A 15,135-nucleotide genomic window follows, 5' to 3' on the forward strand; every position below is an offset into this window, starting at 1 on the left:
CAGTGATACCAACAACAATCAAGGCTTAACTACAACAAGACTGTGCACACAGCCCACAAAGGGGTGCACCAAGAGTGTCCACCTCAGGTAACTGGGGAGGCTGAGCCACTGTGCCCTATAGGACACCTAGCACACAAAGCCACTCTATAAACTCAGGGAAGCAGCCAAAATGCAGACACAAACAGGTCACAAATGAAAGAAATGGAGGAAAGCAAACGACTGGATATAGAGTTCAAGCCATGGTAATAAGGTTTTTCAAGAATTTTCTAGAAAAGGCTGATAAATTTAGCAAGACCCTCGAGGATATGAAAAAGGACCAACTAGAAATTAAGCATACACTGACTGAAATAAAGAATAATATACAGAGACCTAACAGCAGACTAGAGGATCGCAAGAATCAAGTCAAAGATTTGAAATACAAAGAAGCAAAAAACACCCAACTGGAAAAACAAAAACAAAAAAAGAATCCAAAAATATGAAGATAGTGTAAGGAGCTTCTGGGACAACTTCAAGTGTACCAACATCCAAATTATGGGGGTGCCAGAAGAAGAGAGAAAGCAAGATACTGAAAACCTATTTGAAGAAATAATGACAGAAAACTTCCCCCACCTGGTGAAAGAAATAGATTTAAAAGTCCAGGAAACGCACAAAACCCCAAACAAGAGGAATCCAAAGAGGACCACACCAAGACACATCATAATTAAAATGCCAAGAGCGAAAGACAAAGAGAGAATCTTAAAAGCAGCAAGAGAAAAACAGTTACCTACAAGGGAGCACCCATACAACTGTCAGCTGATTTCTCAACAGAAACTATGCAGGCCAGAAGGGAGTGGCAAGAAATATTCAAAGTGATGAATAGCAAGAACCTACAACCAAGATTACCCAGCAAAGCTATCATTCAGAATTGAAGGTCAGATAAAGAGCTTCACAGATAAGAAAAAGCTAAAGGAGTTCATCACCACCAAACCAGTACTATATGAAATGCTGAAAGGTATTCTTTAAGAAGAGGAAGAAGAAGAAAAAGGTAAAGATAAAAATTATGAACAACAAATACATATCTATCAACAAGTGAATCTAAAATTCAAGTGAATAAAAAATCTGATGAACAGGATAAACTGGTGAATATAATAGAATCAGAGGCATAGAAAGGGAGTGGACTGACAATTCTCAGGGGGAAAGGGGTGTGGGGGGTACAGGAAGAGACTGGACAAAAATCGTACACCTATGGATGAAGACAGTGGGGGGGGGTAAGGGCAGAGGGTGGGGTGGGAACCGGGTGGAGGGGAGCTTATGGGGGGGAAAAAGAGGAACAATTGTAATAATCTGAACAAAAATAAACTCAAAATGGATTAAGATTTAAATGTAATCCCTGAAATCACAAAATTTCTGAAAACAGAGATTGTAAACTATCTGACATCAGTCTGAGTATTATCTTTTTGGATATGTCCCCTTGAGCAAGTGAAACAAAAGCAAAATAAACAAAGGGGACATCATCAAAGTAAAAAGCTTCTACACAATGAAGGAAACCATCAACAAAATATAAAGACAACAAACAAGATATTTGCAAATGACATACCTGATAATGTGCTTATGTCCAAAATACATAAAGAACTCATAAAACTCAGTAACAAGAAAATAAACAATCCAATCACAAATTGGCAGCGGACACAAGAAGACATTTCTCCAAAGAAAGAAGATATACAGATGGCCAACAGACATATGAAAAGATGCTCAACATTACTAATCATAAGTGAAATGCAAATCAAAACCACAATGAGATAACACCAGTAAGAATGGCTGCTATCAAAGTCAACAAATAATGTGTTGGGGAAGATGTGTAGGAAAGAAGGACCCTTTTGCACTGTTGGTGGGGCTGCAAACTGGTGCAGCAAATTTGGAAAACAGTATGGAAGTCCCTCAAAAAAACTAAAAATAGATTTACCATAACAATCATAAACACACTTCTGAGTATTTATCAGAGGAAAATGAAAACACTAATTTGAAAACATATGCATCCCTATGTTCACTGCAGCAATTACAATAGCCAAGTTATGAAAACAACCTAGGTGTCCATTGATAGATGAATGTATAAAAAAGATGCGGTATACACACACACACACACTGGATTAACACACAGTAATAAAAAAGAATGAAATTTTGCCATTGGCAACAGCATGGATGGATCTAAAGGATATTACACTAAGTGAAATAAGTCAGAGAGAAAGACAAATACTCTATGGTTTCACTATGTGGAATCTAAAAAAACGAACAAACGAAGCAAAAACAGACTCATAAATAGAGACCAAAAGAGATGGTTCGCAGAGAAGGAGGGTAGAGAGATAGAGGAAAAAGGTGAAGGAATATAGAAATATATTTGATATTTGCATGATAAGATATTAAAAGAATTAGTGGGGTAATTAGGTTGTAAGGTATAAAAATTTAAAATCAATATATCAAACAACTGAAACTAATATGACTGATATAATATTGTATACCAATTAAAAAATAAAAGAAGGGAAAAATTCTTACATAAACAAGGTCAGTGTTGTAGTTAAAAAAAATGGGAAGTTAAATATATTTTATTACCTTTTACAGAATAGTAAGACAACTGCATATTTTAAAAAAACAAGGTCAGTGTTATATAGCTGAATCAGGATTACTAGTCATAATTACTATTAGCATTTTCATTACAACAGTAATTAAGGAATGTCTGGAAAAGAACTAAGCAGCTTTGCTGTAATGGAAGCTGATACCAAAATGCTTGTAAATAAAAATAAAAAGTTGTGGACATTAAGGAAATATGTTGAAACAACAGATCTTATTTACAGATTTGAACTTACCAATTCCCATAGTCAAAATCAAAGGCAATAGTAATTTCAGTTCCCTTTGGAATATTTTGTATAGAATAAATGTAAAGATGTATGGTTCCATCTTCAATTTCATGCCTCACCTATTAAAAGAATTTTATATTTCTATAGATTATTTTTTACCTTTAGAAGCATCTCACCCTACCATTTTGAAAGCTATTCAAAGTAATCCACAAATACAACATGGAAAATAATGGCATTAATTATAAGACTTGTAACTATAAATCAGTGGATATCAACTGGGAAAGTGGTACATCAATGCAAGTTTGATGCAAGCTCTACAGCCCACCATGTAGTATTAAAAAGAAAATACTGTATTTTATCAATTCTACAATGCTTATTTTTTCACCTTTTAGCATCTCTGAAATAGGGAGTTTTTAAAGTGATGGCATGACAGACACTATTCTAGGTACTTTACATAACTACTTTAGTTCTCATAACACCTTTTTACAGATAAAACTGAAGCATGAAATTATAAGTCTAGTTAGTCAAAGAGAAGACATGAATCTAGTAAGTCTGGCTTCAAAACTTACATTCTTAACTGTAACATTATATAACAATAAAATTAAAAACTTTTATTTTTCCATGTAAAACAACAAAACCAGAAATATACTCAACATTAAAACACAGTTTTATTGTAGCATATATAAAATCTATTTTAGCTTTCAGCGTTGTCATCTACCTTGGTCAAATTAGAACATATATTTGACCCATATATACAGAGTTTCTTCTAGGATAAACAGAATCTAATATTTCCTCTTACAAGAAACATCACAATTTCTTCAATACGCAAAGTAATTTTTAAGACCTCAAAGCCAGTATCACCTAAATTTTCACAATGGAAAGATGCTGGAGTATAAAATACATCAACAGTTAAAAAGTGCTTTTAGGCTACCAAACTTCTGTGGTTAATACTCAAATTCCACATACCCCTCCAACCCCTGCCTCCCAAAAGGATCTCTATAAGCTTACCTCTGCATTGGGTGTACAAGAACGCCTGATGAACCGAGCCTCATTCCCAAAAGTCCTTGCATCAACACACATTTCTAGCCCATGAAATTTAGAATAGAATAAAACAAAAGGGTATGGTCTACAAAGAAAGAAATGCATTATAAACCATTAACATTTTGAGTTTAAGAAACTTCTAAAAGACTTACAGTAAGTAGTGAAATCAAGAAATTGAATATAAAAAAGCTTGATACCAAAAACTAAACCACTAGGCTAGTTCATGCTAATAAGGTTTTTACCTGTTCCTATAACCTTATATAAGTCAAAGATAATTAACTGGATGTGGAAATTCAAATTTACAAAGATAAAAAGGGAGTAATTGTTACCTTTACAGAAGGACTTATAATTGGATGCCTTTAAAGTCCCTATCTCCTTGTGCATTTAAGTGTTTGAATTATAGCTGTTTCAGTCAAATTTGCTAAATAAAGGAGAAGGATTCACATACTCGTTATAAACTAGAAGTATTTTTAATAATTATAGCATATAGACTGAGAATGTTCTCTCTCTAGAGATACACACATACTGCTAGACTTCAGGGAAGCAATGGCTGTGACAGGAACACATCAATTTCCTCCCCAAATCACAAACCATAGAAGAGGCCTTCCAAAGCCATTCCATACCTAGAAAGTGGGAGTTGAAAATGGTGGCAATAATGTAAGGTCAAATCTATCATCTAATAAAAAGAGCACCATAAATTTGAATCGTCTAATAAAGAGGAAGAGGTTTTGCCTGTGATAGGCACCAATGATCTTTTCAGGTTCTAACAATTATAAGGAATTAGGAAAGGTGTTGGATGGAAATTACCTTATAATCTCAGGTAATTGAGTTTTTAATTAATATCCACCTATATTGCTATAGTTTATCATTAAAGTAGATTGTTTTAGTGTCAGCAAGATAAAAATGGGTAAGAGACAGGAATATATCTGCATTTTTATATTTTATTATAGTTCAAAATTATTAGTCACTGTTCAACTACACTACTGTTTTAAATACTAAAATGATCACTTCGGAAAACAAAATACATATAAACACAGCATCTTGGTTAAAAATAGCAAAAAATTCAATACAGAACAATAGAAAACTAATATGGGAAAATAAACGCATATACCTCTTAAAGAAATATCCATTTGCTTCAAATTGTTCTCTTAGCATAAATTTTCCTCTATATTCAATTATAAGTGCATCAGGAGGCAAATCTTTTGCAGATTTCAGAATTTTCTTATTTTTTTGTATATGGCTCTGAAATCAGAGAAATGTTGAGATTAAGTAAACCTTAATGCTTTTAGTCTAACAACTTGGATATAGAGTAGAAAAAATAAGGTTTCTGTTTTATAACATTTTGGCAAATGATATATTTACCTCTACAGGAGGCTTGAAGAGCGAATTATTGGTATTCAAATTTGATTTATTTATCTCTTTTTTGTCATTTCCATTGCCTAATCTCAGAGCTAATCTTTGTGCCTCCCTCTGAACACCCTCGCTGTACTGGTTATTATTTGCCTCTTCATATCGATCCATCCATGCTTTGATTTTTGTCTCCCATCCAAAATTTGAACCATCAGATGAAGGATCAATCTCTGGAGCTGAACCCTAAAATCACAGCAAACTAAGCATTAATATCTAGACTTCAAATATTTATACACACACGTACAAAATCAATGACTATATAAGATATAAACTAGACATTAATGTTAGGCTTTCTAAGTTGGTCCTAGTAAAAAGAGCACCATAAATGAGCAATTTACTACATTTTTATATTGCATGCCACACAAATATGAGTTGGAAAACTGAAGGAAGCTGAATTAAGTCAGAATAGTAGAAATTCAAGTTTCACCATCACTACTGTAGTCAAATGAAGGCTATCAATAAAATTGCAACTACCCAAAGGTTTGGAGTCATTGTCAACTAATGTTTAAAAAAAGCAGATGAAATTTTTTATTTTAGAAACTGCAAATATCTACTCTGTCCTCACAGCTCTATTTAACCAGATAAATGGGGTTATTATGTAAACTACACATACTGCATATTAAGTATAAACATTTTATATACACTAAAATTTTAACCCTTTATAACAAAAATATTCTTGATATCTTAATTAGTATAATTCCAACTGTCCACGTAATAAATTTGACATGAGAATAGAATGTGAAATACCCATAGCCTAAATTCAAGGGTCATAATGAGTGCAAGGACTTTCAAGCTTAAGTGCTTGCTCCTCTATAGCCCCTATTAAAACCTGTAAGATAAGAATTCTAAATGCCAAGTAATAAAAAGTTACCACCTCTCTTCTTAATGTTACAAAAAAAAAAAGGAGACATTTTTTTCACTGGAATGCAATTTATACAAAGGCACAATTACCATTCATTTAAAAAATTTATTAAAACCTGAACTCCTGCCCGACCGGTGTGGCTCAGTGGTTGAGCATCGACCTGTGAACTAGGTCAGGGTTCCATTCCCAGTCAGAGCACATGCCCGGGTGCTCAATCCCCAGCAGGGGGCGTACAGGAGGCAGCCTATCAATTATTCTCTCTCATCATTGATGTTTCTAGCCCTCTCTACTTTCCCCTCTCTGAAATCAATAAAAACATTTTTTTTTTAATTTCCTGAACTTCTACAATTTTTATTTGCAATCTTAGGATGAAAATCAATTAATGCAGATAATAAGAACAAATATTTTACCTTATCATTAGAATAATTCAAATTTATTAACAAATTTAATGTGAAATTTCAATTTAGTTGTAAATGCTGTTCATTGTTTTCTTTCTACAATATTCAACTTTGATAAAAGATTTTGTTTATATGTAAAATCTAACAACTGAAATTTTAATATCATATATAGATTTAATAAAAATCCTTATATATTCTGTTAGACATGTAAATGTGTACAGAAACACTAAAATTTACCATCAGTGAACCTTCCCTATACTTGTCTACAATAAAACAAACTACAGTTGAACTGTGAACACAGGTTTGAACTGCATGGGTCCATTTGTATGTGGATTTTTTTTCAATAACTACCTATATTCTTTCCATCTGTGGTTGGGAGTCCACGGATACAGAGGCCTGGCTGTATGCATTTATCTAAACCATTTTATATGGGGGACTTGATATCTGGGTGGGGTACTGGAACCAAGCCTCCTTGGATATCAAATGATAAGTTTTGGGTAGTCAAAAGTTATACTTGAAATTTTAACTGTGCAGGGGGTTGATATCCCTAACCCTGGCACTGTTGAAGGGTCAAATGTATAGTAAGTTGCTCAACTATTTGACTGGGATAGGTTTATTTCACTAATTGATATTTTATATACTTACATATTCTACATTATAATGACTACTTGATAAAGAACAGATTTTTATACAAATGAGACACTACATATTAAGGCTTTCCTCAGTTTTCAAATTTTTCTTTGTTTTGCATCTTCCCCTCCCCATCCCCCTCAGAAAACACTCTACCAGGCGTCCTCAAACTACGGCCCGCGGGCCACATGCGGCCCGCCGAGGACATTTATCCGGCCTGCCGGGTGCCGCTGCCTGTCCTGCTTAGCAGCCGACTCGTCCCGGGCCCACAGTGCGCATAGGAATTTGTTCATAGTTTTGTTTTAAACTATAGTCCAGCCCTCCAACGGTCTGAGGGACAGTGAACTGGCCCCCTGTTTAAAAAGTTTGAGGACTCCTGAGCTGGTATATCTTTAATACAGCTCTTCGGTATCTCTTGAATCTTATAAACACTACAGAATTACTTATTAGAGTTGTCATGTCTTAAAGAGATATCTTCAAGTTAAGAAAAAGATACCTTTAAAAATGCACAGACTCACTACTTCACATAATAAATGAAAATATTTCATTTAAGTAAAACATGCTCCTTCCTCATTAGACTTCCTATTAAACTGATTAAATTGGAAAGAAAGGAAAATAGCTGGAGTATCAATTGTACCAACAGCTTAATCCAAAATCTTTTTCAGACCCCCTTTTTCTGTGTCAGAGGAAATACCATAAATCCAGATTTCACATACTACAGTTGAACTGTGAACAACAGTATAAAATTCCAACTTCAGCCCTAGCCGGTTTGGCTCAGTGGATAGAGCGTCGCCCTGCGGACTGAAGGGTCCCAGGTTCGATTCCGGTCAGGGGCATGTACCTTGGTTGCAGGCACATCCCCAGTGGGGAGTGTGCAGAAGGGAGCTGACCGATGTTTCTCTCTCATGGATGTTTCTAACTCTCTATCCCACTCCCTTCCTCTCTGTAAAAAATAAATAAAATATATATATTTTTTTAAAAATTCCAACTTCAATATATAAAGAACATTTTGTGAAACTTTGGACTTATTAACATTTTTGAGAAGGAATTACGAAAGTTCATAAGAATAATAATTGGACAACTGCTTATCCTCCAGTAATGCGGAATTAATGAATAATTATTGTTGAATAATAAATAATTATTATACTACATGGACAACAGATATACTGTAACATGCTCCCCACATCCCATTTCAACATTTGACAACTTGGAAACCCCATTATCCTTTACTGCCTAATTTAAAAAGCTATAGCAACACTGTATAGCTGACCTCTATGATCCAACACAAACCTATCTCTTAGGGGAGGCAGAGCTGGGGAGCCTTGCTTCTCTCAGCAATCTTGGCATCTACAAAATTGAGGATTTATTCTAATTAATTCAAGGTACAAGTGACTAGTTTGTACTATTATTAATATGGTGGATCTATGGTGATTTTATAATATTTTATAATAACTGATGACTAAATCACTAGAATCCCAACTATGCAAACGAGTAAAATTTCAAATTCCAAATGTGATTTTGCATACAACTGTCTAGTATATTAACACTAAGTGTACTAAAGACATGGAATGCAATAGTAACTGAAATTGTTTTCTTGACATTTTAATATTAGAAATTGTTCATATATCTCCTCCTTTTGGCTATTTTAACAATGTTAATAAACTCTAAGAATGGCATATTTATCTAATTAGAATTCTCTATGGCCCAACTTCTGATAAAGATAATAAGCAATGAAATGACACATAGTGAAGAAAGCATGAAGATTATGAACAAACAACAACTTAGTAAACTCCCGAATAATTGACAGTTGCTAACAAGGGCTTAAATTTAACATATTTACCTTAACTCTTGATGACTTCCTAGATCCTTCCCGAAAGGCCTGAAATAAAATGGAATTCTGAGTTTTGAATATAATTAATATTTAAGAATCAATCGGTTCACTGAAGTCTCATAATAACAAAAAGTTTGGTATAACCACCAGAACTAGGGGAATGTTTAAGTAAAAAAGTCATCTATTAGAAAAGAACATAAAAAATATATATGATACAATGCTAAGAAAAAGTCTAAATTTTCTGTGTGATCAATATTACAATAATGGAAAAGTGATAAAAATTGGAAGGATATAAAAAATATTATAGTAATTCCTGTAAAATTCAGCTCCCACCACTTTCTATCTTACTCATCTAAAAAAATGAAAAACTTACTTTTTTACATTTTGAAATGTTTTGTTCTTTCTCCCCACTTTTTTTCCTTCTTTTATCATTAACCTTAGAAACTCTTGAAGTAGTTAAAGTAATAGATGTTGGGGTATGCTGAAACGCAGTATATAATTCCACAGGAACCTCATCACCACTCTCAGTTGCACTGGTATCACCATCTTCAAGGCAAAATAAAAATTACTGCATGTGTAATATTTCTATTTCAAACAATAAAACAGCATTTCACACAAGAAACTATTATATATCTATTTTTCTGAAGAATAAACATTTTCTTCACTTCTTCACTTACATTAAGACTAGGGGCCCGGTGCATGAAGATTCATGCATGGGGGGTGGGTCTCTCAGCCCAACCTGCACCCTCTCCAATCTGGGAGCCCTCAGGGGAGCCCTCTACAATCCGGGAGTTTCTGTCTGTCTTTGCAATCATATGAGCGAATTGTCTAAGACCCCAACCCAGTTTGGTTTGTTGCTCACAGAATAATAGAGGCTTTTTTTTTTTCTTTGCTTCATTAGTGGAGATTTCCTGAAAGTTTTAGGATATCTTCCCTTTAATTTTTCCTAGACACTCTGATTTTACTTATGTCTCTCACCTTTGCTTTCCCTCCATCCCCCACCGCAACAATAACTTGCACCAGGCTCACTTTGCTCTAGTGCAGGGGTGGGCAAACTTTTTGCCTCGAGGGCCACAGTGGGTTCTTAAACTGGACCGGAGGGCCGGAACAAAAGCATGGATGGAGTGTTTGTGTGAACTAATATAAATTCAAAGTAAAGGAGTGGAGGGGAGAGCAAGAGAACCCTCCACTCTTTTGGCTCCGCGGGCCGGATAGAACGGGCCGGATCCGGCCCGCGGGCCGTAGTTTGCCCACGGCTGCTCTAGTGTCTAGGACAGTGGTCGGCAAACTGCGGCGCCGCGGTTTGCAGCTCTGTTGACTAATGAGTTTGCCGACCACTGGTCTAGGAGATCCCATCTGCCACCAGAACTATGATTCCCATCATTCCTGGTGCTCCCCGTGCTCTGGGCTTCCACTTCGAGTCCTGGAGCTGCCACCAGAACTACTATTCCCAGAATTCCTGGTGCTCTCTACGCTCTTGCTTTTCCCTTCCTGCTCTGTCTCCGTCTCACAGCCTCCCGCTCTGCCAAGTTCCCCAAGCCGCTCCACTCTCTGCTGGCTCTCCCACTCTGCTCTCCACCCGGCGGCTTGGGGAGCCAGGTCCCCCCAAGCCACCTGTTCTCCCACTCTGCTCTCTGCCTGGCGCCTGTGTATGCCAATTAAACCACCATCTTTGTTGGGTTAATTTGCAACCTTACTCCAGATTGGCTGGTGGGTGTCACAAAGGTACAATTTACATGTTTCTCTTTCCTTATATAGGATACATTTAAATGCAAGCTTTGGCCCGGCTGAAGTGGTTCAGTGGTTCAGCATCAACCTATGAACCAGGTAGTCACAGTTCGATTCCCAGTCAGGGCACATGCCAGAGTCGCAGGCTAGTGCGGGGCATGCAGGAGGCAGCCAATCAATGATTCTCTCTCATCATTGATGTTTCTATCTCTCTCTCCCTACCTTCCTCTCTGAAATCAATAAAAATATATTTTAAAAACAAAAAAATGCAAACTATGAATGTCAGTTCTCATACTTAGGCTAGAAAGGATAAAAAAGTTTGACAACACACTCAGATGGTGTGACTGTGGGAAACATGCAGTTGCATACATTGCCAAAGGAAATTCAAAGTTCCCTGCAAAGGGTAGCCAAATCTACCAAAATTCTATGTGCACTTAGCCTTTCACCCAACACTCCCTTTTCTAGGGATCCATCCAAATATAAAATGGCAAAAGCACACAAAAACATAGACAAGAGCCCTAGCTGGTTTGGCTCAGTGGATAGAGCATCGGCCTGCGTACTGAAAGGTCCCAGGTTTGATTCTGGTCAAAGGCACATGCCTGGGTTGCAGGCTCGATCCCCAGTAGGGGGTGTACAGGAGGCAGCTGGTCAATGATTATTTCTCATCATTGATGTTTCTATCTCTGTCTCCCTCACCCTTCCTCTTTGAAATCAATAAAAATAAAAAATAAAGAACAAAACAAAAACATATGCAACAGAGTTTCACTGAAAGTACTATCCTATCTAATAAAAGAGCAATATGTAAATTGACCATACCTCCGCTACGCCCACCAGCCAATCAGGAGTATGCAAATTAACCCAACCAAGATGGCTGCGGCCACGGTGCGAGCAAGAGGCTTGGGTTTCCCCGGCAATGGAGGAAGCCAAGCTTCCCTTCTGCTCTGGCTGGCCCTGGACTCCACTCAAGGCTACAAAGTTTCAATTATAGAAGATAAATAAATCCCAACAAAAATGGCTGCAGCCATGGAGCGAGCAGGAGGCTTGGGTTTCCCCGGCAATGGAGGAAGCCAAGCTTTCCGCCCGCCCTGGCCTCCGCTCAAGGCTACAAAGTTTCAATTATAGAAGATAAATAAATCCCAACAAAAATGGCGGCAGCCACAGAGCTGGAGAGAGCAGGAGGCTTGGGTTTCCCCTGGAGAAAGACAAGCTTTCCACCCGCCCTGGCCTGCCTTGGCCTCTGCTCAAGGCTACAAAGTTTCAATTATAGAAGATAAATAAATCCCAGATACCAGGGGTTCCGCTTGGGTTGCCGGGGGGCGTGGCCGGCCTGCAAACCACACAGGCCCCTCGCCCAGGCCACCCCATGCCCCAAGGGAACCCCCAACCTGATCAGGGACACCCTTCAGGGCAAACCAGCCGACCCCCACTTGTGCACCAGGCCTCTATCCTATCTAATAAAAGAGTAATATGCAAATTGACCATCACTCCAACACACAAGATGGCTGCCACAAGATGGCCAGCAGGGGTGGGCAGTTGGGAGGGACCAGGTCTGCAAGGGAGGGCAGTTGTGGGTGATCAGGCCAGCAGGGGAGGGCAGTTGGGAGGGACCAGGCCTGCAAGGGAGGGCAGTTGGGGGTGATCAAGCCTGCAGGGGAGGGCAGTTAGGGGTGACCAGGCCGGCAGGGGAGGGAAGTTGGAGGCAACCGAGCCTGCAGGGAAGGGCAGTTGGGGGCGGGGGGGGGACCCAGGCCTGCAGGGGAGAGCAGTTTTGGGGGGGACAAGGCTTGCAGGGGAGGGCAGTTGGGGGGGACCAGGCCTGTAGGGGAGGGCAGTTAGGGGGGACCGGGCCTGCAAGGGAGGGCAGTTAGGGGTGGCCAGGCCTGCAGGGGAGGGCAGTTTGGGGCAATCAGGCTGGCACGGGTGTGGTTAGGGCAGGGGTGGGCAAACTTTTTGACTCAAGGGCCACAATGGGTTCTTAAACTGGACTGGAGGGCCGGAACAAAAGCATGGATGGAGTGTTTGTGTGAACTAATATAAATTCAAAGTAAAGGAGCGGAGGGGAGAGCAAGAGAACCGGATAGAACAGCCGGATCCGGCCCGTGGGCCGTAGTTTGCCCAAGGCTGGGTTAGGGGGTGATCAGGCTGGCAGGCAGAAGTGGTTAGGGGCAACCAGGAAGGCAGGCAGACAAGCAGTTGGGAGCCAGCAGTCCTGGATTGGAGAGGGTGCAGGCTGGGCTGAGGGACAACCCCCCCTGGTGCATGAATTTCGTGCACCGGGCCTCTAGTTTGTAATAAAAACAAAGTAAAACAAAAAATGAAAATAACCCAAATGTCCATGAAACAGGAATAGTTCAATAAACTATTATTATTCAAAACCAGCTGTATTGGTATCAGCATGTTTTAAGCCAAAATGAAAGTTGTAGCAATGTTATACTTCTAAATTCTGTTCCTAAAAATGAAAGAAACACTATTCCAAATAATAAACTAATGAATCCACATCTTTTCAAAGAACAAACATATTTAACTTCTTTAAACCAATAGGTTACCTATGTATTTTCCTATACAATTTAAATTTATTTATTTTCCTCTAGTTTCCATATTTCCTACATTCTTATTCTATAATCTGTAAAAAAGAATATTTAAAAATCTATATCTGAGATTGTAAATTATATACAATCAACATTCAGCAGTAAGATATTTCTATCCGATTAAAAATATGCAGGCCACTTATTCTCTCAACCACACTAATTCTACTTAGTATAGATCTTTTTTACCCACCTGACAAATTTTCCCTTTTTCGGCGTTGTAGTAGCACTGCTCTCTCTTTATCCAAACTCCTACATTTAAAATATTAGCATGATTATTATTTATCAAACTTTCATAAATTTAAATATAAAGCAGATTTGTTTTAAATGTGACAAACTTACAATTTCTCTAATGTTCTCACTGAAAAATCAACAGTATAAAATACATGTACTGCCCCTTGCCTCACATTAGATTTCATCTAGCATCATTAGCATTATATGCCAGTTTAGTGACTATAATTGCACTGTTAAGAAAATCATTTTTTTTAAACGTAGGAAACTAGTACATCTTTTTAAAAGAAATTTTAATTGAATATTTAAAGCAAAGAGTCTGGAAAAGAATGTTAACATGTGTAACAAAAGTTATAAATTAAATTTCTTAAAAGAAATGAATGACACTAAATTAGAGTCTATTTGCATTATACCATTTGCCTAAAATTACTTCCACTTTTGAAATAATAAACACTAAACATTTAATTAAGTAAAATATTTCATTAACTTCCTTCAGCCTCCACTCATGAAGTACATTACATCATCAGTAGTAATTGTTTTATTTTATTTCCCCCTATATTTTACTGTCTAACTTATCAGTCTAGAGGTCAAATAACACTAGATAGTATTTTGAGATGGGAGAATAAGGGCTCTAGACCGAAATGCCTACAACTTAGTAATAGACTTGCCTTAATGTCTACTAGGATATGCAACGATCCTATAGCACCAATGATAACTGTCTTAATCACCACAGAATGATGGCAGTTATTGCTCAATTGACTGCCTTCCCTAAAGGTCAGTTTTTAATCAACTCTTATTGATTAAAATAATAGTTAACAACAGCTACTTATCCCATTAAAAAATAGCCCTAGCCAGTTTGGCTCATATATGATAATTTTTTTGTGGTTATGGTTATTTTTAAAAATTCTTTTATATACATAAATACATACATCTTGAAATACATAAGGATACATATGAATAAAATAATATATCTTGGATTTACATTAAAATAGTATGTGAAGGGGATAAGAAATAGATGGCAAAATAAATGAAAAAAGGTTGTTAATAATTGTTGAAGCAGGGTGGTGGAAATATGTGGATTCAGAATACTATTTATTTTTATATAGGTTTGAAATGTCCTAATAAAAAGATTTTTTAAAAACATACAAAAGGACCAGTAGGTGCGGCTCGGCAGTTGAGGGTCAACCTATGAACCGGAGGTCATGGTTCAATTCCTGGTCAGGGCACATGCCTGGGTTACAACTCGATCCCCAGGAGGGACTTGCAGGAGGCAGCCAATCAATGATTCTCTCTCATCATTGATGTTTCTATCTGAAATCAATAAAAATTATTATATAAAAAAATACAAAAGAACAAAAAAGAAAAAAGAGAGAACTCATGGACATGGACAACAGTGTGGTAATTTCAGAGGGAGGATGGTAGGTGGAGGTGAAAGAAGATATAAGGGGGATAAGTGGTGATAGAAAAAAAAAAGAAAAAAAACCCTACAAAGAGGTATCACTTCACACCTGTTAGAATGGCTATTATCAATAAATCAACAAGTGCTGGGTAGATATGGAAAAAAGGGAACCCTAGTGCACACACAAAG

General features: G+C 37.4%; 1 protein-coding gene across 6 annotated transcripts in view; it reads right to left on the reverse strand.

Annotated features, from left to right (window-relative positions):
• Positions 1 to 15,135, reverse strand: part of KMT2E (lysine methyltransferase 2E (inactive)) — a 102,018-nt gene that overhangs the window by 25,281 nt on the left and 61,602 nt on the right. For 3 of the 6 annotated variants that reach the window (XM_080665910.1, XM_080665906.1, XM_080665907.1), the window contains 8 exons: positions 13,510 to 13,568; positions 9,377 to 9,549; positions 9,013 to 9,051; positions 8,014 to 8,115; positions 5,235 to 5,465; positions 4,984 to 5,114; positions 3,840 to 3,957; positions 2,841 to 2,950 (listed from right to left, as the gene is read on the reverse strand). In XM_080665910.1, the coding sequence (XP_080522036.1) occupies positions 2,841 to 2,950; positions 3,840 to 3,957; positions 4,984 to 5,114; positions 5,235 to 5,465; positions 8,014 to 8,115; positions 9,013 to 9,051; positions 9,377 to 9,549; positions 13,510 to 13,568 (963 nt within the window). The remainder of the gene's footprint in view (positions 1 to 2,840; positions 2,951 to 3,839; positions 3,958 to 4,983; positions 5,115 to 5,234; positions 5,466 to 8,013; positions 8,116 to 9,012; positions 9,052 to 9,376; positions 9,550 to 13,509; positions 13,569 to 15,135) is intronic. The other 3 variants (XM_080665911.1, XM_080665908.1, XM_080665909.1) reach the window with 1 other exon arrangement.

Source organism: Plecotus auritus (assembly GCF_963455305.1).
Source record: "Plecotus auritus genome assembly, chromosome: 4".
NCBI lineage: Eukaryota > Metazoa > Chordata > Mammalia > Chiroptera > Vespertilionidae > Plecotus > Plecotus auritus.